We start from the raw sequence: 24,304 nt of genomic DNA on the forward strand, positions 1-24,304 counted from the left end.
ACCATAGAACTGGTCCAACAACAACTTTGGGAAACCGTGGGTTGTGTAGGTGTGGCACATACAGAGAATGACAAGCCTGATAATGTGATGTATAGTGTATTATATGTGAGTAAACACGCATGAAGGAATTTATAGAAAGGAGTGAAATAGCTACGAGTTACAGCTGTATACCATTGACATTATGGAAGTAAAGACTAACAGGAACTATAAGTACAGCACATAAGCTGATATTAACTTCACTTAAAATGTGTCCGTGTGTGTTTGAGAGAGTGAGTGAGAGAGAGAGAGATCAGAAGATTATTTTTGAACCAGTACAACCGCTGTAAGGACAGGAAGACAAGAGATCTTCTTTGCTGTATGTAAACATATGACACACATGGTTTCATGACTGGTTTCACCCTGAGTGTGGGAGGTCATTCAACGTGTGTGAGTCAGTCTCCTCAAAATGACAAAACAAACACACACACACACACACAACTGTCTTTTCCAAGGTGTTTATTCAAATATTTATGGATACATTTGTGAAAATCCCAGACTCTCATAGATAGATTTCATTAAAAACTCACAGCTGTGCAATAAATACAGCTACACTTCAACATCTTCCAGTTTGGTTGTCATTAACTTTTATTATTCTCAACAGACAGTACTAATGCCTGCATTGAAAATGATAAGACACATATAGAACATCATCACCATTATAAATCGATCCTGGTGTTTGCGGGTGACGTACCGTTACCTACTCTGAACTCTTCCTAACGACTTCTTCCTGACCTGACACTTCCCTTTGGTCTTCCCATGAGGCTAATTTCACTTCCTGGAATCCCTTCTATGCTTCCGTAGGCTTATCTTCCCCCTTTTTTTTTAAAATGGGATTGCAATGATGATGCAATCGAAAATGCACAATAAACAGACAAACCTGTCCATACATGCCGTGAGAATCTTAGGTCTTTTCTTAGCAACACTGTTTTATTGTCCCTTTGCATCTTATCGCGCTTGTGTGTCGACACAACATCATGTCTGAAGAAGGGTATTCAGCCCGAAACGTCACATGTGGTGATTAAAATGGGAGTTCTCAGTGTGCGGACTAACGTCATTTTTTATTTCTGAAGTATTCTGGTCCAGCACCTGTTTGAATCTGGATGTGCACGTTCTTCTTTTTTGTACTTATTCGACACAACATCATCCCATGGATTTTCTCAGAGGAGGCAATACATCCAGAACACATGATATGAAACCTTCTACTGACACATTCGCCTTTCCCTTCTAAATCTTACCTGAGGACACTAGCCTTTCATTACAAAAACCTTCATATCAATACCACTCAGACACACTCAACCAAAGCTAAGACAGACACACAGACAGACCCCCCCCCCCCCCCCCCCACACACACACACCACAATACATCTTCACACCCCACACATAAATCCACAGACACATATATTCAACCAGACCCTCTTACACACTATTCATTTCAGTGGAGAACTATCTCCTAAAATCCCTCCCTACTTGAATGCTGGCCAGTTATACTGCCCCATAGAAACTCCACCGTAGATATCTACTGCACTTCACTGTTACACTCCAACCAGTGAGGTTTTATTTGGAAGCGCTATATCAGGAAAGTAATAAATTACATTTACATTAAGACATATACTTCATATTTCATACTTATATTTATTAATCTGTGTAAATCATTTTGGTACTTTAAAGGTGTATTTGGTACTTTAAAGGTGTATGATAAAGTTGCTGAAGTCAGCCCCATAAGGACAAGAAACTTCCCTGATATTTGGTACTGTTCTCTTCATTTTGGTCCATTAAACAAAGACTGAAACAAAATGACATCTACCTTTCATTCATATGTAATGAACCCAAGGAAACTCAAAAGAGAGAAGAGGAGACAGAGAGACAGTGAAGCAGAGAGAGAGAGAGAGAGAGAGAGAGAGAGAGAGAGAGAGAGAGGGGAAATCCTTCATTACGCAGTACACTCCCAGGAGAGTGTGTGTGGGTGTGTGAAAGTCTTTGGCACAAGTCAAGTCTGGCATAAAGTAATAACAAATCCATAAATACTTTAAGCTGGCAAGTCTAGCTTCCTCACGCGCGGCCATAAAAGGCATGGAAGCACCTTAGAGCCCTCCAAAACACAACACATCATATCTCTGTCTGGAGATAACTATGATAAACAGTGCACTTCATGTGGGTTGGAATGACAGTACCGATGCCATTTTCAAGAGCTCAAGGGGCTACGATTACAGAAGCGTTTGGAAGTGTGAGGTGTTTCTAAGAGAAAAGATTGTAAAGATTGTTATCTTGTACCATGTAACTTAAAGTTAATTTCTTTGGTAACTACCTCTAGACAACAATTTCAACAGATTGGCCCAGGATAGTAAACTCTAAATGGCAAGTTAGCTAGCTAGATAATAGAGGAATCCCTATTGCATTAGCATGCACTTCCACTTCTGCACACTGGGGGGCGCTCTTACAAGAGAGTGGGGGCTTTGCTGGGTCTGCTGGAAGGTGTGGGTGGGGATCTGGATCGGAGGTCACGGCTCTTGAGGTCAGGCTGGGCCAAGAGGAGCGCAGGAGCCGAGAGATGGTGCGCCGCCGATTTCTGCTGGTGAGCACAGTTGGTGAAGGCGGCGATGAGAAGGGTGAGCTCCCGGAGCTGTCAGTCAAAACGCACACACACACACACACACACACACACACGGTTTTGTTGCCATTAAGATGTGATGCGTCTTTAACAGGGATATAGAAAGAGATTCAGGTGTCCATGTGGATGTCTCTCCTCTTGTTAAATGTTCGAAAAACTGTGGATGGGTGTGGATAGAGGTGTTTTCCTGTGTGTCTAGTCTGGAGTCTCCATAGTGATTCATGGTGTGGGGTGGGGCTTAGTATCTGCATACCCTTCAGTCTCAACGAAACCAGTTGGACAACATACGCGTCTCTGTATGTTTGTGTACCTGGGATGTCTTCTTTCAATGCCCTTACAAAAATTACATGTTTGCGACAAACTTGTGGGTGACTTGTGGGAAACAAATGAGTTCACTAGAAAATATTGCTTGAAGTTTGCCAATGTTGGCCGCTAGAGGCAAACTTCCAGCAAAGTTCTAGCAACAATGAGAAGTTTGCCACTAGTGCAAATGCATTCGCCAGTGATTTGTCACCACACTTAGCCAATAATGATGAGGAATACATGGTTGTGGATTTCTCTACCACACCATCTCTCCATCATTTGTGAGAGGTTCAAGGCCATTTTTGCCAATTGTTTGTGTCAATTACAGGAGTGTTACATCTCTCTTCAGCTCTATATATACCCATCTGCTAACCTTTGATGCATCTGACCAATTCCCTCATATTGACACAGCACTTCTGAGTAGATTTGATTAGATAGAATTGATGGATAACTAGTAGACGAAATTGATACCCCCCCTCCAATAATTGATTTCTCTCTCTCTCTCTCTCTCTCCCCCTCTCTCTCTGCTAACCTTTGATGTTGCCATAGCAAACAGGTGTTTCTCTGTGGGTTTCTCCTTGCAGGTGTTTCCTCCAGTGGCCCTGCTGACCACCAGCATGAAGTCCTGACCACTCGCCCCAAACGACACAATGGTTCTCAGAGGGTGGGACACCAGCAGCTTCTGTGCAGATGAAGAGACAGACAGACAGAGAAAGAGGCAGTTATTTGCCCTATTATTTATTTGCCCTTTGTCCTATTAGTCTAGTTGGCACAGGTAAATAATCGGTAGTGCCAGGATAAGATATCAGACCATGGGAGATTGTGAGTGTGTGTGTGTTTGCTTTCTATGGTGAGGGTGTATGTGTGTGTGTGTTCAGTTTATATGTATGTTTTGTTTGAATATTTGTGCATGTGCACGTGTGTGTGTGTGTGTGTGTGTTTGTGTGTGTGTGTGTGTGTGTGTGTGTGTGTGTGTGTTTCATTTGTTCTCACAATAGAGTTGAACTCGAGTACACTGATGCCCTCCTCATGTACTGCCAACCAAACACGTCCATTCGGTAGTGAAGGAGAGATGGGCTGCAAACACACACACACACACACACACACACACACACACACACACACACACACACACACACACACACAGCGAGAGAGATGGAGAGAAACATGAGCCAATGCATAGCACAATGCAAAGAAAAAAACCCTAACCTCAATGTCACCATTAATGCATGCTATATATCACGGGTCCTGAGTGAGTTTCGTAAGTGTCTGTTTGTTAACTTTGAACTTCCTCTCATGGTAGGAAATAGGAATTGGGTTTTGTAAATAATCTTCAGACATTATTCAATCCCCTGCATAAATACATAAAACTGAGTTTAATCAAAATATATAATATTCCAAACACTATTACTATTACTGATACCACACCCCATCAACAGAACACCAACTGTATTTAGCTTTCACACACACCCACACCCACTGCTTAGCCCTCTCTGTTTTGTCACAGAACTTCCTTTATGCCATTCTCGACAAATAACGCCTGTCTCAAACAAAACCACTGTGAATAGATGACTTATGAGTTTTTGGGATAGTTCTTTTGTACTGTTGCAATGTGTACTTGCCAGGTTAGCTATGAATGAATTGTGAAGACTTGGACTTCCTTATGCCTTTAATGCACCACCACTTGTATGATGTATGCATTTGTGTGTATGTGTGGTGTGTTTATGTGTCTATGTGTATATGTAAGGCACGTGGCTCTAGAACCGGTTGAGGCGTCATCTCTTTGTCTCTTACCTCTGCATCGAAGAGCTTGGCTCCGAAGAATGTCCACTTGCGTGCCACAGTCAGGTAGATGCGCACACACTCTGGCGAACTTCGACCCCTGAGGGAAGCCCAGCGGCTCGAGAGGCGCTGACTCAGCTGCCTAAAGATAAAAGGAGGAGGACATCTGAAGCATGGAAAAGCAACAGAGACACAACAGTGTGTGTGTGTGTGTGTGTGTGTGTCCTTGGAGCATGTTTGTATATAATGCTGTGTGTGGGTTAGTATGAGACATTGTACTTGTATGTGTTTGTGTGCAGGTGTGCATATGTAGTGTGTGTGTGTGTGTGTACCTGAGCTGTTCATCGGAGCAGGCCCGTCTGTAGTGTTTGGGGTAGAAGCGCTCTAACACCTGCTTGAGAGTCTGGCTGGACTTATTCTGAGAGGCAGCTGATCCTGACGGGGAGAAGGGACGATCAAAGTCCCCAAACTCCACCTGACAGGGCCACAGGGATGGAGAGACGGAGCGAAAGAGAGAGGGAATGGGGGGGGGGGGTGGAAAAAGAAAGATGGAGAGAAACCATATTTGAATACCATGCTTTCATTCGTTTTGTTTTTATTTCAGTCTTTTATTTTAATTCAGATGAAAAGTTTGCTCCAGGAGAGGAGAACATGAGGAATGGGACTTGAGAGAGTAACTTCACATGCCCACAGTTCAGATCATATGCATTGCAGGCAATATAGTCGAAGTTATGCAGGAGGGATATTCAATTCTGCTTTCTGTCTCACGAAAGGAGCACTTGACGCACACAACTGAGAAAGACTGCCAGATGTCTGATTTGAAGTTTCTTGGGTCTGAATGTAGGCTACCTTATCATCTACCAAATCATCTGATTCTCCTGCTCCCACAAACGCACCTCTCTCATCCCCTACTCGCACAGAGCTTTCAAAACTTGTCCCGTTTCTATCCTGTTGTCCCCCATTTTTAGCGTCGCGACTCACAGGTCTTGTGGAGCTCCCGTGAGAGTGCAGACCTCTAATCTGGATACCTATGACTGTGGATGTGAATGCACATGTACCAGTGTGTGTGTGTGTGTGTGTGTGTGTGTGAGTTTCTCCATGCTCACCTGAGCCAGTAAGGCAGACATCTCTAGGGCCAGCTCCTTGTTGACTGGGAAGTGTCCCGCTACAATCTCCTCATTGGTCTGGTAGGCCAGGAGCAGACGTTCTCGCTCCGTCTCCCCCCTCACCTGGTGGGAGAAGTACAACCTGCAGACAGACAGCGAGAGAGAGAGGGAGAGAGAGAGAGAGGGAGAGAGAGAGAGGGAGAGAGAGAGAGAGGGAGAGAGAGAGAGAGAGAGAGATAATGAGATATAATGAGGGAGACGGTGCATGTGCAATTAAATAACTTTTGCTATGGGAGTCAAGGCTGTGGTAGTTGTGGTATGAGAAGAATTTGTTGTATTTGAGTGTGTGTGTGTGTGTGTGTGTGTGTGTGTGTGTGTGTGTGCAGTACCTGTTCTTGTAGGTGAAGCGTACACTCTTGGCTGTCTCTGATTTGCCTGTGTGTTTGGAGGCCTCCTCCCATTTGGCAATGATGTCACAGATCTGTGAGGAAAACAGAGAGAATCAGTGAGAATCAGTCGTACCCACACATCACACCCACACATCCTAGTTTCATAGGCCATGTACATGATGGTGTTGTATGTGTATGTGTGTATGTGTATGTGTTTGTGCATGCATGCGTATTGCGTACGTGTGTGCGTGTGTGTGTGTGTGTCACCTTCAGGCCTCCCTGCAGGTAGTGCTCCAGGTCTTGTCCGGCCGGGTCGTCTGAGTAGAGGCTGAAGCCAGAATGGCTGGTCTTTCTAATGCATGTGTCTTGGTTCAGACGGCTCTGGAACTCTTCAACTGTAGTCGAGGCGTCAAAGCTCACCACCTATTACACACAGACACACACACACACACACACACACACACACACACACACACACACACACACACTACTGTTATACACATGAGCCCATATGCATGTGCAAAGGTACACACACACAATCTCAGAGTTGATACCCATGAGGAACACTAGTGTTGTGTATTCAACACACCTCAAAAAGATAAATGTTTAAACTGTGCATTTGAAGTACAGTTTGTCTGTGTGTGTGTGTGTGTGTGTGTGTGTGTGTGTGTGTGTGTGTGTGTGTGTGTGTGTGTGTGTGTGTGTTTAAATATTTGCACTTATGGGAAGTGTGTGCTGATGTCATGCTTTTAAATACAGGTTCTACACAACAGGGTTATGCTTTTGCTCACCCCAAAGAGGGCCGAGAGAGAAGAGAGAGAGAAGAGAGAACAGAGAGAAGAGAGAACAGAGAAAAGAGAGAACAGAGAGAAGAGAGAGAGAAAGAACAAAAGAGAGAAGAGAGAAAAAGAGAGAGAAGAGAGAACAGAGCGAAGAGAGAGAGAAGAGAAAAAGAGAGAAGAGAGAGAGAAGAGAGAACAGAGAGAAGAGAGAGAAGAGAGAGAGAAAGAAAAAGAGAGAGAAGAGAGAGAAGAGAGAAAACAGAGAGAAGAGAGAGAGAAGAGAGAGAAGTACAAATAATCACCAGCAGCATCTCCATCTGGGCATAAAGCACAGAAAACACACATCCATTCCCAGCAGTGCGATACAGGAAGAGGACGTTTGTTCTGTTGTTTATCTGTTCAGGATGGCCACAATGATAACTGCCACCGAAAATACCAACATGCCCCTGCACCATAGCACGGTTCCAGTGCTGGATGGTGTAAATACCCAACACATGCTAAATCTCCTGAAGTGGTATAGGCTCTCTCCTAGTCAGATAGGGCCAGTGAATGTAGACTGAGGGCTGGTGAACAGACTGTGTTATTTCATATCTATGGTACTGTATGTGCTGTAGACATGAGGAAGCAGATAACCCCATAGAGCTCTGAGTAGAGGCAGGACATACTGCATATACAGCAAGAGAAGAACTACTCTCTCATTAAAGAATACATGGAATATAACTGCCAGACATGTCTGTCTGTGTGTGTGTGTGTGTGTGTGTGTGTGTGTGTGTGTCTGTCTGTCTGTGTGTGTGTGTGTGTGTGTGTGTGTGTGTGTGTTTGTGTGTGTGTGTGTGTGTGTTTGTGTGCGTGCGTGCGTGCGTGTGTATGTATGTATGTATGTGTCCTGTGACCTGGTAGGTGTTGTTGAGGAAGTGCACAGGCACGCTGAAGGGCAGTGAGTGGTGGTAGGGGTTCCTCAGCAGCAGGGAGAGGATCTCCATCCTGGAGGGCCGTGCCTGGCGCTCCCCTCTCTGCTGGGTGCGCTCCAGAGAACGCTGGCAGTAGATGGCATACTTCCCCACCTCCGTCCTGAGACAGAGAGAGAGAGAGAGAGAGAGAGAGAGAGAAACTTCAGGGTCTTACGTCACTCAATCTGGAGAGCACAAATTGGTCAATGAAGCATCTTCTTTGGTGTGGAGTGTTTGTGTTTGACTATAAGGATATTTCCACTACAATGTGCACATACAGATAATGTACACACTGTGCTGTGTTGAGGCATTTGTGTGCTACAAAGATCACTCGGACTATGTCCGCTCATACAGTCTAAAAAACAGTTAATTTCCAAACAGATGTCTATTTACTGTGACTGATAATAGCTGATCATGACTAACATTGACAGAGATCACATTATGACAAAACTTTGACAACAACATGTCTATCTGTAATTATGATGACAGCAGGAAAAGATTTATGTGTGTGTGTGTGTGTGTGTGTGTGTGTGTGTGTGCGTGCGCGCCTGTGTGTGTGTATGGGTGTTCACCTGAAGTCTCCATGCTTGCTCAAGTGTACATGCAGAAGCCAGAGGAAAGGGTGTTGGGGCATAAATAAGCCCACACACAACGCCAGGAACTGCCAACCCTGCAAACACACAGACAAAGTTCATTTCAGAACAGACATCAAACACACAAGATCACACCACCTTATCTAGATCAAGATCATACTATCTCCATAAGATTTCCCAAGTTTTATACGTGGAGTTGGAGGTCCTTGGGTTACGATAGAAAATCCCATGATAGACATCAATACACCGAGAGTTCACTGTAATGTAATCATGTCCGCCCCCTCCCCCCCTTGTGGTGGATGGGTGTACCTGCAGGGGCCCTGGTTGTCCTGGTGGTTGTCTCTTCCTGGTCTGCTTGATGAGCTGACAATAGAACTCATTCTGCAGCTCAGGGTGTGTCAGGCACACCTGCAAAGCACTCTGGGCCAGAGACACGTGGTAGTCAATGGCAGGTGCATCTATGGCCACATTGATGAACAGCTGACATGTCTGAAACAAAGAAGACATTTTTCCAGTCATGCCTAAAGACTCGTGTATCGTTTCTCATGCTACAAAACCAGTGGTCATCAAATACTTGACTGGGCATTTGTCTAACTGGCTAGTGATTCTTTATTCACTGGTTTCAGCATGTAAACTCAAGTCGGAAAATAACAGCACTGAGTCAACTTCAACAATTTTTCCTTTAGCGTGATGTTGTAATATTTTCTCACTGACTTGTCACTCACTATCATGTGTCTCTTTAGAGCTGGAATGTCACCTGTGTATTGTGCAATCCCTGTCTACTGTCAAATAAACTGCTCTGTGGTTTTACATACATCTACAAACTAACAAGAAACCATTTAGGGTCTGTGGAATTATTCTGTCCTTGACTGGCACTGAGGCCTTGTTGAAAACACAGATGTTACTGTAATGTAAATTTACTGTAAAGGTGACTGTGACTGAGAACATTTCTAATAATCCCACAGGACCACAACCACTGAAACTATGGACAACAACACCAGTGGCTCTTCTTATGTGGAATTACTCAAGAAGATGACTATTCAGTTTTGAGTACTAGCTAAGGTATGCATGCAATTTTGTTGTGACCATGACTAATTGTGATGCGTGTGTGTGTATGTGTGTGTGTGTGTGTGTGTGTGTGTGTGTGTGTGTGTGTGTGTGTGTGTGTGTGTGTGTGTGTGTGTGTGTGTGTGTATGTGTGTGGATGACAAGGATGACATTACAATCACAGACCTAAAGGGAGAATCTGGAACTCGGGCTAACTGTGTTGTGAATATGCTGATAAAGCTGACAAAGCGAGCTGCTTCCTCCCATTAGAAGAGTCTGATTCATCTGTTGACTTGCTTTTAGATTGTCCTTTTGTGTAATGATGTGATTATGTGTGCACATTGGAGTGTGTGTGTAAGCGTCCCACCTTGAAGAGTTTGACTGCCTCTGTCTGGAGAGCTTTGGAGGGAAGGGTGGTGAGGGGGGAGCAGAGAGCCTCCTTACTGAAACACAACACCGGATGCCTCCAGATCTGAGAACCTAACACACACACACACACACACACACACACACACACACACACACACACACACACACACACACACACACACACACACAGATACAATTACAAAAACACAAAATTACACACAATTATGTTCTTACTTTCAGTGGTCATAATGACAGCAGTGTAATGGGATTATAAATATCAAATCATTTCACCATTCATATCTGAAACTGCCATTTAGAGATGACTCATGCAGACACACACACACACACACACACACACACATCTCTGACTCACCTGGGTCTCCATCCACACTGAACAGTTTTCCCACCAGCTGCTCAAACTCAGTGCCAACCTGACCCACACTGGTGCCCGCCGCCACTGAGAGATGGTACAGCCATGCAACCTGATGAGTGGGCACAGACACACAAACACACACAGAGACAATGGAGGAAAGGGAGAACCAACGAAGCTACTGGGCGGTGGTAGTCTAGTGGTCAGGGGACACCAGAGGGTTGGGAGTTAGACCCCAGGTTGTGTCTTAGATTCCTTTTGTACTGTGCTCATTGTATTCAATCCCTCAAAATACATGGACAGTTAGCTTGTTTACAGTGGATTCCATTGTTGCGAAGCCTGCTTCCAGGCTCAACTGTCGTCCTACTATGGTTGTTATAGTTACCATTCATAAGCATTGATATGAAATGGTGATTAACTTTTTTTTACCAGATCTACTTCATAGGTGTCCCGTTATTCAGAATTAATAGCCACCCCACCAGCCAATCAGAAAAGATTATTTCTTCTCTCCGGGTGATAATCTCAAAACAATCCCTCCCTAAGCAGACAGCCGTCATAGCTCCATGCACTGCATGCTGGGAGCGCCTCTGCGGAGGTCTCACCTTCTCCTGCGGAGACTCCAGGAGCAGGTGCGTGGGACCCTGGCCTGGGGGCTGGACTAACAGGGTACACATGGAGGACTTGGCCTCCTGCAACGCCCACTTATGGTCCTCAGAGTCACAGGATCGGTCAACCTCTTCCACACGAGCCTCCCAGAGTCGGATCTGACCCAGAGGAAACTGCGAGGTAGACAGAACATATTTGTATCTCACACACACACGCATAGGAAGAGAAATGTGCCCTTATGAACCTACACACACACACACACACACACACACACACACACACACACGCGCGCGCGCACACACACGCGCGCGCGCACACACACACGCATAGGAAGAGAAATGTGCCCTTATGAACCTATGAACCTACACACACACACACACACACACACACACACACACACACACGCACACACACACACACACACATCAAAAATACCACTAGGAATGCAGATTATGATAATAATCATATTTATGCAGATAGATAGACATTTCTCATGAATAATGGACACACACACACACACACACACACACACACACACACACACACACACACACACAAACAAAACAAAGAGGTGGTACTGTATGGTCTTGTACAGATTGTCTTGTAAAATGTGTTGGAGACACACACCTTGTCCTCTTGACTGCGGAAGTAGTAGAGGGTCTTTCCAAAGAGTGCACACCACACACGCTTGCTGTAGCCATGCCTGACCTGAGAGAGAGATGACACAGCAGGCACACACAGAACGCAGGATGGGATTGTTTGTTATGACGGAAAAACGTGTGAATTTGGTGTGGTGGTGAAGGCAGGTGAATTCTGATTGGCTGGATGGTGGCATGGTCACCTTGGTCATGTGACCCTTTATGGTGGGCCGGGCGTCGGGTTGGGTGAACAGGGGGCTGGCGGCCTTCACTCGGAGCACGCTCTGTAGCACCCGCAACCACTCCTCCAGCAGGTTAGGAGAGTCGGCCTTCAGACTGTACACACGCTTACCTGTGACCACCTGTTAACACACACACACACATACATACATACACACACACACACACACACACACACACACACACACACACACACACATACTCGAGCAGGTTAGGTGCAGGTCTATACTCACCCTTGTTCACCTGTTCACCTCCCAACGTTGTATATTATATTATTATATAATTTAGTATATTTTTTATACGGACCACTGCAAAAAGTTAATGACCACTGCCATTGGCAACAGGTTTTCCTGCTTCTTGTTCACATTTTTCATATCATTCCACAAGTATTCTGTTCACTTCCCTCTAGGCCTACATATTGTCAATGATTCATGATGGATTATAATGGAACTGAAAGTCAGTATAAGTAATAAAAAGCAAGGGTCAGCAAGAACCTGAAAGTTTTATTTGTGTGGAGAACTTTTTTCCTCTCAGTGGAAGTCATGAAACATGAAAACAATTGCACAAATGACAAATGATATGAAGTTTCTTTTCTCTTTTTTGTAAGTAGCTGTATAATAATGATAATGCATTGTCCATTGGTCAGGAAAAATCCCTTCAGGACCAAGCAAGCAAGACCCCGAGTTCGTCCTGTCAGGACTGATTTTCCTATACTGACCGGCGGACAATACATAATCCCTAACATTGATTTGTTAACACACAGAAACAACCTCCAAGCACACACATTCTGGCACACATCCACATACCTGAAGCATTTGCTTTCCATCACCACGGGAGATGCTGCTGGAGGCACTGAGCTCTATCTGACCCTGAGGTTTACGTATCACGTCACTCTTTATTGGGGAACACACACACACACACACACACACACACATTCGTGTCAGTGAGAAAAGAATACATCAGTAGCACTAAGCATGCCTTTCTTGCAAGTCATTAGTCTGTCTGCAAGTGTAAGTTTCTGTGTGGTGGCGGGCTGCTTATACTGACTGGTGACTTGTAGTAGAGCAGTTCTCCATCCTTTAGCACAAACCAGCGCCTCTTCCATGTCTTCTTCCAGGTCTTTACCATCTTCAGCAGGTAGCCAGACTTCTCCATCGACTCCTAATAGTGACACACACACACACACATACGCATGCTTGTAACAATGCACTGATGCTGTGTGTGTGTGTGTGTGTGTGTGTGTGTGTGTGTGTGTGTGTGTGTGTGTGTGTGTGTGTGTGCGTGTGTATGCGTGTGTGTGTGTGTGTGTGTGCGTGTGTGAGAGAGAGAGGGAGAGTGTGCATGTGAATGCATGGCTGTGCAAATATATTGATATGTTTAGTAGGGGTGAGAGTCTCACATTCTTTCCGCCATCACAGGCCGTTGAGCAGGTCTTAGGCAATTTGTGTTCTGGTTCAGAGCACTCTGTGTCTGTAGAGTAGGCGTCAGGTGGGATGGCATAGTCACTCTCAGAGGTCATAGAGGACATGGACACAGCTGTGAAAGAAAAACACACACATACACACGCACGTACACACACACACACACACACACACACACACACACACACACACAAAACCCATAAAACACACAAAGACAGGACTGTGAGCGATTAGGCTTGGCACTAACACTGGTTATAGTAGATGTGTCTAGTATTTCTCTGTGATCTGGACACAATGTTTGTGTGTGTGTGTGTGTGTGTGTGTGTGTGTGTGTGTGTGTGTGTGTGTGTGTACCTCTCTTGAGTGTACGCGGGCTGCCCTTGTGTGAGCTGGACTCAGAGGTGTGTGAGCTGCGTAGGGAGCCGTCTTCTCCGGCCGACACACACGACTCCTCTGAACTCTCCTCCTCTGACGAGCTGCAGCACTCGTCCGACAGATCGCTGCAGAGCAGAGTCGCTCTCTGAACACACACACACACACACACACACACACACACACACACACACACACACACACACACACACACAGAAAATGCCAGTAAGCTACAGTACAATAACGCCAGTCAACCTGGCTGTGAATATACACTGTACACACATGCATCCACACACACACACACACACCCACACCCACACACACACACATTTACCCCTTTGAGTGTGGTGTAGGTGGGCATGGTCATGTCCTTGTAGATGAGTGATGAGTAGAGTAGGACTGCTGGATAGGATGATTTCTGACTGGCATCTAAAGGAAGACATCAGGCATTACATGAAGAACACAACATAGACTGGTCACTTGACTGGCAAATACCCAGCCTGATTCAGCCATAACAATCCACCACCAGGCTATATGATGTTCTTTTACTGAGAGCAGTAGGAAACCATAGACTGGACAGGGACAAAGCCACACTGCACCTAGTGAACTACAGCACAGGCCATGGAGGCATTACAGGTAGTAAAAATGGCTGACTAACTAGCTAAAACATGTATAACGCTGGTTTAAGCACCCCCATTTTACAATGAAAATGATGATTCAGAATGATGATCTTTTCACCTTTGTTGGCCACGTTTGTGCAAGAGGACTCACACAAACTGATGCCAGACTTGGCCACTGCATAGATACGACTCTCCTGAAGGGAACAGGAAACATGCAACGGTCAACAGGTTATAGACCCTTTCAACAAGGTAAACAAAAACAATGCTTGAATGTTCTATTTGGGCCCCAATCTACTTCCTCTGCATTAAGATAACATATGGAATGTTAAAAAGGAAGTCTTGTGGGGCCAACTATGATGCTGATAATGGAACTCTCTTGAAAGGGTCCATAAAATAGGATTACAAATGAGAGGAAAAACAATATGAGTGACCAATCAATTCATTTGAATTATAGAACGGCTAATAAATATGAGACCAGTGATTTTAGCCGTCACATTCACGTTCACTGTTCTACTAAACATCTGAATATTAAAATGACTATGAAATATACTGTGATATATACAATACTATGTTTAATAGCAATTAGACATGGACTAAACACGAGTTAACAGACAAGACACATGTCCAAACAGGTAATATGTTGTATATTAAAGAAGAGCACCAGAGCTTCCCTCCACCACTCACCCATGAGGGGAAGCGATGCAGTGGGGGTGTGGGGGGTTTGTTGGCTGGCACTGAATTTGGGGGTGACTGTGGCGCTTCAGTCCCAGGCCCTTCTGTTGGAGCCAGGCCAGTCTTCTTCTCCCTCTCCTCTCTCTCTCCTTTCTCCTCCTCCTCCCTTTCCTCCTCCCCCCTTTCCTCCTCCGCGTCTCCGCTCATGTCCATGTCCTCCTGCTCTTGGTCCAGGTCGGTCTCCTGTGGACGCGGCGGGCGCAGCATGCTGATGGCGTTGCGCGTGTGTGTGTGTGTGTGCGCGTGTGTGTGGCCCCCGTGGGCTGAGTCCGTGTACAGCAGCAGTGGAGGTGGCGGGGGCATGGGCTGGCTGAGGTGCCTCTTGGCGAGGCCCGCGCCCGTCACGGAGGCCCCTGCCGACGCGGGCGTGCGTAGCCGGGGCTGCTTGGGGGACGCTGGGTTGGCGCCGGCGTCGCGGCTGGACGTGGGCCGCTTCGGGGTGAGCGCGGGCGTCAGGCTTGGGGCGGACGCGGCGGCGGCAGAAGCCGCATCGCACGACGAGTCGAGACGCTGCGACTGGAACCGGCGGCTCAGGTCGTCGGGGGAGGACGCGCCGTTGCCGTTGGGGTCACCGGGTTCGTCGTCGTCATCATCGTCGTCGTCATCGCCGCCGGGGCGGAGGCGGTGGGGGCGGAGTAGGAGGGCGGGCCGCTCGGCGCGCTGCATGTCCTCGTCGAAGAGCGAGCTGCTGTCGTCCGACGCCGTCAGGTAGGCCTCGCTGCCGGGCCGGGACGCCGTCGAGGAGTCCGCACCGCGGGACGGAGAGCCCTCGCCTCGGCCGGGATCCCCCTCGGCACGTGCGTCCAGTCTGGGGATGTCTGAGGGGTCGCTGGACAGACCCTCTGCATCCACTGAGCCATCTGGACGATCCCGATCTAGAGAGGAGATGCCAAAGACACAACCATGAAACTCATGAAACAGATAACCCGCTGACCCCATCCTGACCCCATCCTGTCCCCAGATGTGTAAGTGACATGCATCAGACATGACTCCACTGGGCTTCACCCTCTCTCTGAGTCTACGAGTGCAGATGACCCAAGAGCGCCCCCTGTCCCTGACCTGCGGAAGGTCTCCTGTCCGTGCTCCTGGGCTGCAGGTCACTGCAGATGGGTCTCTGGGGGGAGTGAGGGCCGGTCAGGACCTGCGGGCTCTTCCCCCGCACCTGGAAACAGCCGAATGTCAGGCTGCTGAGGCGATGGGCCTCGCCGGGCCGAGACTGGACAGAACCTCCTGATCTCATCTGCTCCAGGACTGAGGAAAGAAGAGAGCAGGGAGGAGAGAGAAGTGGATACAGAGGACGGGGGGAAGGAGGACAATTCATGTGAAGAGAAAGAGGGTGTGTGTGTGTGTGTGTGTGTGTGTGTGTGTGTGTGTGTATGTGTGTGTGTGTGTACCTTGTAGTTGTTTCTGTAGAGCCAGTATCTGAGCTCCTTGCTGCTGGTTGGTCTCCCTCAAGGTGGTGTTTTCTACCTCAAACTGCACAACAACACACTCACATTTAACTTACTTTTAGTTTGAACAGATACAGTATGTCAATGTTACGCTTATACAATATGTACTCTCACAATCTCACCCAATCTCTCTCACATGCCACTGCCACTGCCACACACACACACACACACACACTGTCTCTAAACTGTCACACACTGTCACAAATGACTACACAGAGGCACACACACCTCTTTGAGTTTGAGCATCACCCATTCTTTGATCTTGGCTGCTTTTTCCTCCACAGTCTTGGCGTCCTGCACTCTGATCTGCTTCTGAAGTGGACACCAGGAGAAAGTGTTAGTGTGCTCATCCATGAAAGCTTCCCAAATGACACTGATCGGATCTCATCTCACACATTCAACAGCCTCAATGTCCAACTGAATTGCGGATTAGACCTGAGCAGTTGAAGAGCTCTGTCTGTCTCTGGAGAGGTTAAGTAGTTGTTACAGTCAGTGCAGTCTGGAGACTTTCCTCTGAGTGTGTGAGGCAAAATCAGCCCATTACTGCCCTCTAGAGGATACAACATGAAGGTCTACAGAGGAAGACCTGAATGGTTAACAGCGTGCAAGGAGAATGTGTGGAAACACACGGCATAAGACACACAGACATGCGTGCATATACACAATACACACACAAACACACACACACACACACACACACACACACACACACACACACACACATACACACACACACACACGCACACACACACACACACACACCTGTTCTTCTAGCTGGTGCTCGAGCAGTGTGAGGAGGTCATCTTTCTCCTGCAGCAGGGACTGGAGCTCCTGACAGCGCTTAAAGAGATGCAGCTCAGAGTCCCCAGGTTTCCCATCAGCTGCCTTCAGACGCTCCTCCATCCACTGGACCTGACACACACACACACAGTCAGACAGAGTTGCGTTATAGCTTTTGTGTTTCCACATATATATGTACACACACATACATACACACACATAAGCACACACACACACACACACACACACACACACACACACACACACACACACACAACACACACACACACACACACACACACACACACACACACACACACACACACATGCTCCTGTTGTGTTTTTACCTGCTGGTTGGCTTCATAGGCTCGCTTCTCTGCCACCAACACCTGAGTCTCCAGCTGGTGCAGCTATACAGGAGAAACACACATATCTCAGTACAGGAGGTGTGTGTGTGTGTGTGTGTGTGTGTGTGTGTGTGTGTGTGTGTGTGTGTGTGTGTGTGTGTGTGTGTGTGTGTGTGTGAGAATGACAAAGAGAAAATGTTGAAAATAATACATGTCAACATTCTAAGACCAATGAAAGAGAAGGAGAGAGAAAGGAAGAGAGAGAGAGGGGGGTAGAGTGAAAGAGGCAATACAGAGTGAACAAAGGGGATGAAAGACAAAGTAAAAAAGGAAATACTGCTGCATTTTGGAAACAGTATCAGTGGAGCTATTCTCAATATGGCAAGCAGATTTAACATTAAATGACCAAATTAAAAGAATTTGACTATCTAAATTGAATATAACAGATATCAACATATATTTGCTAGTTGTAATTATAATTTGAAGATATGTCAAATGATTTGTCAGAATTGTTGTGCATATCTGCCCAGCAAAGAAATCATTTGAAAAGTGTAAGAAATCATTTGAACAGTGTTAGCATAAGAAATGGTGGTTGTTGTGGATGATAAGATTGTTAGAAGATGTCATAAAATAAAAAATGTTTATAATCAAGGAATTTGTAGGGAACAAGAGCTATCCAAATCTACATTGTATCAAACATTTATTGTCTCCAGACACTTGGAGACGGTGAAATAGTTGCCTTTTTGTTAAATCAATTTCTCAAGCATTTCTCACTGACAGTTCATGTTGTGCACCGACATTAGCTGTAAAACCATATAGCAGGCTGCTCCAGCCTATGAAAAGACCCTCCTCTAACTTACCGAAACCTCTGATGTAATTACAGATATCTCTTAAGAGACTATAAAGATGTATGTAATGACATTTTGACCAGATATCTGTAATACGGATCTAGACTAGCTATTAGAGAGGGGCTTGCAATAGCAGGGTCATGGAACAACCTGGAGCTATTTGAACATATGCATTCTTCCTTCCAGGGATCAGAAAGAACTTCAGTGGTGTGCTGTGTAGCTTGTAGCATGCTGTTTGTGGAGTGGATTTTGCAGAGCTAAGCTGGTTAGAGCTTCAGTCAGTTTAGAGTTGGTAATGCACACCACTGTACTTACACTGCAATTTCAAACATTTCAAGGGAAAGTCATGGTCACAACGAGGAAAGAAACAACGAGAACACACAAACACACACACACACATTTGCAGTGACGCGCACACACACATACACACACACACATTTGCAGTGACGCACACACACACATACCCATGCACTAGGCAAAAGTATATTGTTATGCACGCTAATCTCTATAGTGATCTCTACAGACAAATCAACAAACAAACGATACACGCACAAACACACAATGTGGTTGTGGAGGATAATTTCATGTTTTTCATTTTTTAGACATTTCTGAGGAATTCCTGAGGAGCAGCCAAAGTGAAACCCAGATAACGAGAGAGTGATAATGACAGAGGAATGGACTGGTGGTTGAATTGGCAGAATTCATTGCCCAGCAGAAGTTGTTTCTTCAATTCAATTCAGGTCCTCTTTTTAAAATCCATTGCCACAAGCAGTCAAACACTGTGTGTCGGTGGATAAAACTAGATGCACAGCATAGCGGTACAAAATACGGCCGCCACTCAGTCCTGCATATTCTCTCTGCAAAAGTAAATCACACTTGCCAATTTGTCTTCGTCTAATACTCCATCCCCTACTCTTGCAACATAAGTATGTGTGTGTGTGTGTGTGTGTGTCTGTGTGTGTTTGCTTCTGTGTGCGTGTGCTTGCTCATGCTTGTGTTTGTGTGCAAATAAAGATTCAGACAACTTGTCAGAATGCCGCCAGTGCATTGAGGAATTAAAGACCTCGGCATCTGGGAACAGGTGGGACCTCACACTTAGGGCACACTGACGCTGCTGCAGATGAGGGACAGGAGTCAGGACCACCATACTATATATAATACAGCCTAGTCAAGCAATAAGCCATACCATAATAATACAGCCTAGATAGTCAAGCAATAAGCCATACCATAATAATACAGCCTAGATAGTCAAGCAATATGCCATACCATAATAATACAGCCTAGATAATCAAGCAATATGCCATACCATATGTAATAAGCCTAGATGTTCAAGCAATAAGCTATACCATCTACATAATACGACCTAGATATTCAAGTAATATGCCATACCATATATAATATGGCCTAGATATTCAAGCAATAAGCACTAAGAGTTATAGGTTCTACTGATTTTAGAACAAATGGGGGGTTGGACAGCTGCAAAATAGCCTTCTTCTGGTCTCAGCCTGAGTGCAATTTAAGTTCAATTTAAGAATATCTCAATGTACCGGTACTTTGTGTTTCTTGTCAATCTATTTCTCGCCTTATTTCTCCTGAGAGTCTTTTAGAAGAAACAGGAGATCTCATTTCAAAATGGTCAATGTGGTATCCTTAGAGTTATTATGCGCAATGGGGACACAGGGGTCTGTAAATGGGTTCAGCCATTTAGATATTTAATGATAAATAAAAAACTCATATGTCTGAATTAAAACAACATGTTTCTAATTTGCTTCAGTTGAAAGAGCCGTGGTTTGGTAGGTGCAAAACAGTTGGCTTATGAGTCTGGTGTCTTTTCCATCAGACCTGCAAATTACAACATTGTGCATTTGTATTTCATGCAAACTTTCTTAACTTCCTTGACAGACATACTGAAGTGGTCAACAACACCTTTGTGCTTTCAATCAATGCTTTGACAATGAAATGTTTTATAAGACAAAAGAGAAAACAGTAGATCATTTTCATACTGATTTCTCTTTCCCTTGCTTGATTTCCTCAGTGGTACAGTAGATTTCTAGATAGAAAATTATCAAAATGAATAAATTAGGCCCCAGCCGTGGCGCGGCTGGCTGGGGCACCTGCACCGTACACCGGCGACCCGGATTCGATTCCCGCCCCGTGGTCTTTTCCGGATCCCACCCTGACTCTCTCTCCCACTCGCTTCCTGTCATTCTCTACTGTCCTGTAAATTAAAGGCATAAAAGGCCAAAAAATATATATATATATAAAAAATGAATAAATTAGTATTTCTTTAAAACTGGGACAAAACACACAAACAAAAGAAAAGAAAATAGTCAGTGATTATACAGATGCTTTTGCTCTTTTAGCTCACAACTTCAGCTTCAATTTCTCAGATGAGGGGAAGTATCTGACTGCCTCCTAGTAAGCTGGTGGCAGCAGAGGCAGGATTTCAGAAGACCCTTAGCATTCTTCCCCAGAACAGCATCAGCTAGTGAGCTTAAACACAACAGGTTTTGCATGATGGTATACAAGAGAGCAACAATGGTTGATGGGCCATAGTTTAGGGAATTTATAAGCACAATCACAATCGCAGAAAATGGCACAACACTAAGGCCTAGAACCCCCCAAATTCATCTCTGGGATGCAAAGAACTCCCTGACACACAGTGAAGGGGAGTTTCCTCCGCCCGAGTCCATTAATTCCATATAACAGGACACCTCGAAGGCCGTTATCCCACTTATCACCCGGTTGCCTGAATTTCCTGAATTTCCCCTTGGGGATCAATAAAGTATCTATCTATCTATCTATCTATCTATCTATCTATCTATCTATCTGCCACTAGGCAATAGCCATGCCTTTATAGCAAGGAAACAAGTGGTTCCGTTTAAAAAGAAGCCGACTTGTTCAGTTTGTTGTAGATCTTTCTTTGGCCCTAACAGCGAAAGCATGGACAGTTAACTTGTTTAGAGTTGATCCCATTGTTACAAAGCCTGCTTTCGGGTTCCACGTCCTACTATGGTTGTTATATGACCTACAGAAAACACCCAAACTACAGTGTCTAATTTCCTTAAATGACTTTAAAGGTTGTGTTAAAACCATAGAGAGTCCATCCAGTGCAAATGTTTTAATTAGTGTCACTTTTATTTAATCTGGAATGCACTTGAGTTGTCTTTGCCTATTTGTTCTGCTATCTTGGCCAGGTCTCTCATAAAGGAGAATTTATATCTCAATGACACTAACATGGTTAAACAAAGGTTATAATTATTATATTAATAATAAACCATTTTACCATTTATAAGCATTGATATGGAACGGTGATTAACCTTTTTTTTTTACCAGATCTACTTCATAGGTGTCCCGTTATTCAGAATTAATTAAAACCCCACCAGCCAATCAGAAAAGAGTATTTCTTCTCTCCGGGTGATAATCCTAGTTAAGTAAGGGATAACGGCCGCCGAGGTGTCCTGCTATACGGAATTAATGGACGAGGGCGAGGGGCAAAGAACTCCCTGACGCGCAGCGGAGTTGCCTCCGCCTGAGTCCATTAATTCCGTATAAATGGACACACCTCGAAGGCCGTTATCCGCTTATCACCTGGTTGCCACTGTAAAGCAAAGGAAACACGCGGTTCCATTTAAAAAGAAGCTCAATCGTTCAGCTTGTTGTACAACTTTCGTTGGCCCTATAACAGCACGATAGCATGGACAGTTAGCTTATTTACAGTTCCATTGTTGCGAAGCCTGCCTCCAGGCTCAACCGTCGTCCTACTATGGTTGTTATAGTTACCATTTATAAGCATTGATATGGAACGGCAATTAAACTTTTTTTACCAGATCTACTTCACAGGTGTCCCGTTATTCAGAATTAAAAGCCACCCCGCCAGCCAATCAGAAAAGAGTATTTCTTCTCTCCGGGTGTTAATCGTACATACACAATAGCACATTATTCTAAAGAAGTGAATTAGAGAGATATGGATGAGACCTCACCTGCTCTGCATAAACTAAACATAAACAAAGCCTTTGCTTACCATTTTTACACTACTCTTTCACACATCTCATAATATACCTACAATGTGTTTGATAATAGACTGAAAATGACACTGGCACTGTTAGTCCTGGGTCTGCGTAGATAAACAAGGAGAAACTGAGTTATTAGATTCAGGCATCCAGAGGCAAAACACTAACTACCAGGATTGTATCTCCTTACGGGAATATCTGACGATTAGACTGTGCTTCTTGGCAACAGATAGGCAAGCTAAACAGCCAATCAGAGCAACCCTTTTACATGGCTGGCTCGGAAGCCGAATCAACATGGCCACAAAGTAGCCGGCAGAAGTTGGACAGTGTCGACAGTGCTGCTCAAACTGCACTGATGTGGGCCACAGACGCGAAGGGACCGGGCCGACATTGACAGGCGGCTGACCGCTGGCTCGGCGTGTGCTGGCTCTTACACCCTCCTGGAACCAACTCGGCCTCATTGCTGCACGCTTGTGGCCAAGGTGGGTTCTAGCGAGGTGGACTGCAAGCTCAAAGTTTTGTGGATTTGCTGGTATATGCATTTCTGACCTGATAATTGAGATTCCAGAGGTGACTGTTCCTAAGTCAAAACACTAATACTACATTATGCTTCTGTCCCATATTTCTAAATAATTACTTTGCTGAGTGACCAAAGAAATTTTGAGGGATGGTCTACTTAGAGTCATATCCTGCTGGCTTTACAGTAATGTCCAACCATTTTATGAAAACCACATATGCAACCATCACACACACACACACACACACACACACACACACACACACACACACAAACACACACACACACACACAAACACAACCCAATGTGCTTGAAGTGAGAGAGATCATGACAGCATGTGTGTGTTGATGTGCAAGTCAGAGTGAGCACTTTGATACATGTGATGTCTGATTTTGGCCCAGACACTGGTTTGTGGCCTGAGTCTTCTGATTATGGAGTTCCTACGTGCACAGAAATATACCCAGAGAGTGAGAGAGAGAGAGAGAGATAGAGAGAGATAGATAGAGAGAGAGAGAAACTTCTGACAGGATGATGCACCCCTCATCTAAACCAGCCATTAACTCAACCCCTTTGCGAATAGATATATTTATGGGCATGACACACTCTCTCTCACACACACACACACACACTCTGATCCATATCCACAGATGTACAAACACACACACATGCACACATGTACACACACACACACGCATGCAAGCATGCACGCACGCACACACACACACAAACATACAGGTACACACCCAGTAGCATCTGTTTGAAAATGGACTTTGCAGATGCTGATGGGTTCCACAAATGACAAACTGCTTTCTCTTTTAATGTACAGATACAGATATAGAGCCTGGCAGAGAATAGAACATAATTACAGGCCACACAGAACACAGCTGCAGACACACACACACACACACACACACACACTCACACACTCACACACACACACACACACACACACACAGATTCACACACACACACACACACAGATTCACACACAGAAATGGACATAAAGAGAACCTACACAGAGGATCAGATTCAACACACATGTATATATGAATGTTCAAATACACTGCAGAGGCACACCTACCCACACAAGCACATTGTACATACACACAAAATACACCACAATGCATGACTACTGTAGTGATTCTAAAAATGTGACGTTAAACACATATTTATGTATGTGTTAGCAGATATACTGTGTGTGTGTGTGTGTGTGCATGTGTTTCTGTGTGTGTGTGTGTGTGTGTGTGTGTGAGAGAGTGTGTGTGTGTGTGTGTGCATGTTGCAGTCATGCATGTGTGGCTTATGAGCATGAGGGCTTGATGAAATATCATGATATAGATGATTGCGATACTGTATGGATACTGTACTGTCTTGGTAAACT

General features: G+C 45.1%; 1 protein-coding gene across 1 annotated transcript in view; it reads right to left on the reverse strand.

The window, feature by feature from the left end:
- Window positions 1–478: 478 nt before the first annotated feature.
- The window catches only part of plekhh2 (pleckstrin homology domain containing, family H (with MyTH4 domain) member 2), a 34,228-nt gene continuing 10,402 nt past the window's right edge, over window positions 479–24,304 (reverse strand). The window contains exons 3-30 of the mRNA XM_042065509.1: window positions 17,546–17,608; window positions 17,181–17,330; window positions 16,647–16,730; window positions 16,362–16,443; window positions 16,027–16,218; window positions 14,920–15,842; window positions 14,354–14,429; window positions 13,950–14,044; window positions 13,598–13,763; window positions 13,222–13,358; window positions 12,870–12,983; window positions 12,629–12,715; window positions 11,786–11,944; window positions 11,572–11,652; window positions 10,941–11,117; window positions 10,342–10,450; window positions 9,967–10,079; window positions 8,862–9,041; window positions 8,532–8,629; window positions 7,903–8,080; window positions 6,495–6,650; window positions 6,228–6,319; window positions 5,839–5,980; window positions 5,065–5,207; window positions 4,745–4,874; window positions 3,944–4,027; window positions 3,483–3,632; window positions 479–2,659 (exon numbers count right to left, since the gene is read on the reverse strand). Of these exons, the coding sequence (XP_041921443.1) occupies window positions 2,474–2,659; window positions 3,483–3,632; window positions 3,944–4,027; window positions 4,745–4,874; window positions 5,065–5,207; window positions 5,839–5,980; window positions 6,228–6,319; window positions 6,495–6,650; window positions 7,903–8,080; window positions 8,532–8,629; window positions 8,862–9,041; window positions 9,967–10,079; window positions 10,342–10,450; window positions 10,941–11,117; window positions 11,572–11,652; window positions 11,786–11,944; window positions 12,629–12,715; window positions 12,870–12,983; window positions 13,222–13,358; window positions 13,598–13,763; window positions 13,950–14,044; window positions 14,354–14,429; window positions 14,920–15,842; window positions 16,027–16,218; window positions 16,362–16,443; window positions 16,647–16,730; window positions 17,181–17,330; window positions 17,546–17,608 (4,347 nt within the window). The 3' untranslated portion in view covers window positions 479–2,473. The remainder of the gene's footprint in view (window positions 2,660–3,482; window positions 3,633–3,943; window positions 4,028–4,744; window positions 4,875–5,064; window positions 5,208–5,838; window positions 5,981–6,227; window positions 6,320–6,494; window positions 6,651–7,902; window positions 8,081–8,531; window positions 8,630–8,861; window positions 9,042–9,966; window positions 10,080–10,341; window positions 10,451–10,940; window positions 11,118–11,571; window positions 11,653–11,785; window positions 11,945–12,628; window positions 12,716–12,869; window positions 12,984–13,221; window positions 13,359–13,597; window positions 13,764–13,949; window positions 14,045–14,353; window positions 14,430–14,919; window positions 15,843–16,026; window positions 16,219–16,361; window positions 16,444–16,646; window positions 16,731–17,180; window positions 17,331–17,545; window positions 17,609–24,304) is intronic.

The sequence above is a fragment of the Alosa sapidissima genome, chromosome 16 (genome assembly GCF_018492685.1).
Source record: "Alosa sapidissima isolate fAloSap1 chromosome 16, fAloSap1.pri, whole genome shotgun sequence".
Classification (NCBI taxonomy): Eukaryota; Metazoa; Chordata; class Actinopteri; order Clupeiformes; family Clupeidae; genus Alosa; species Alosa sapidissima.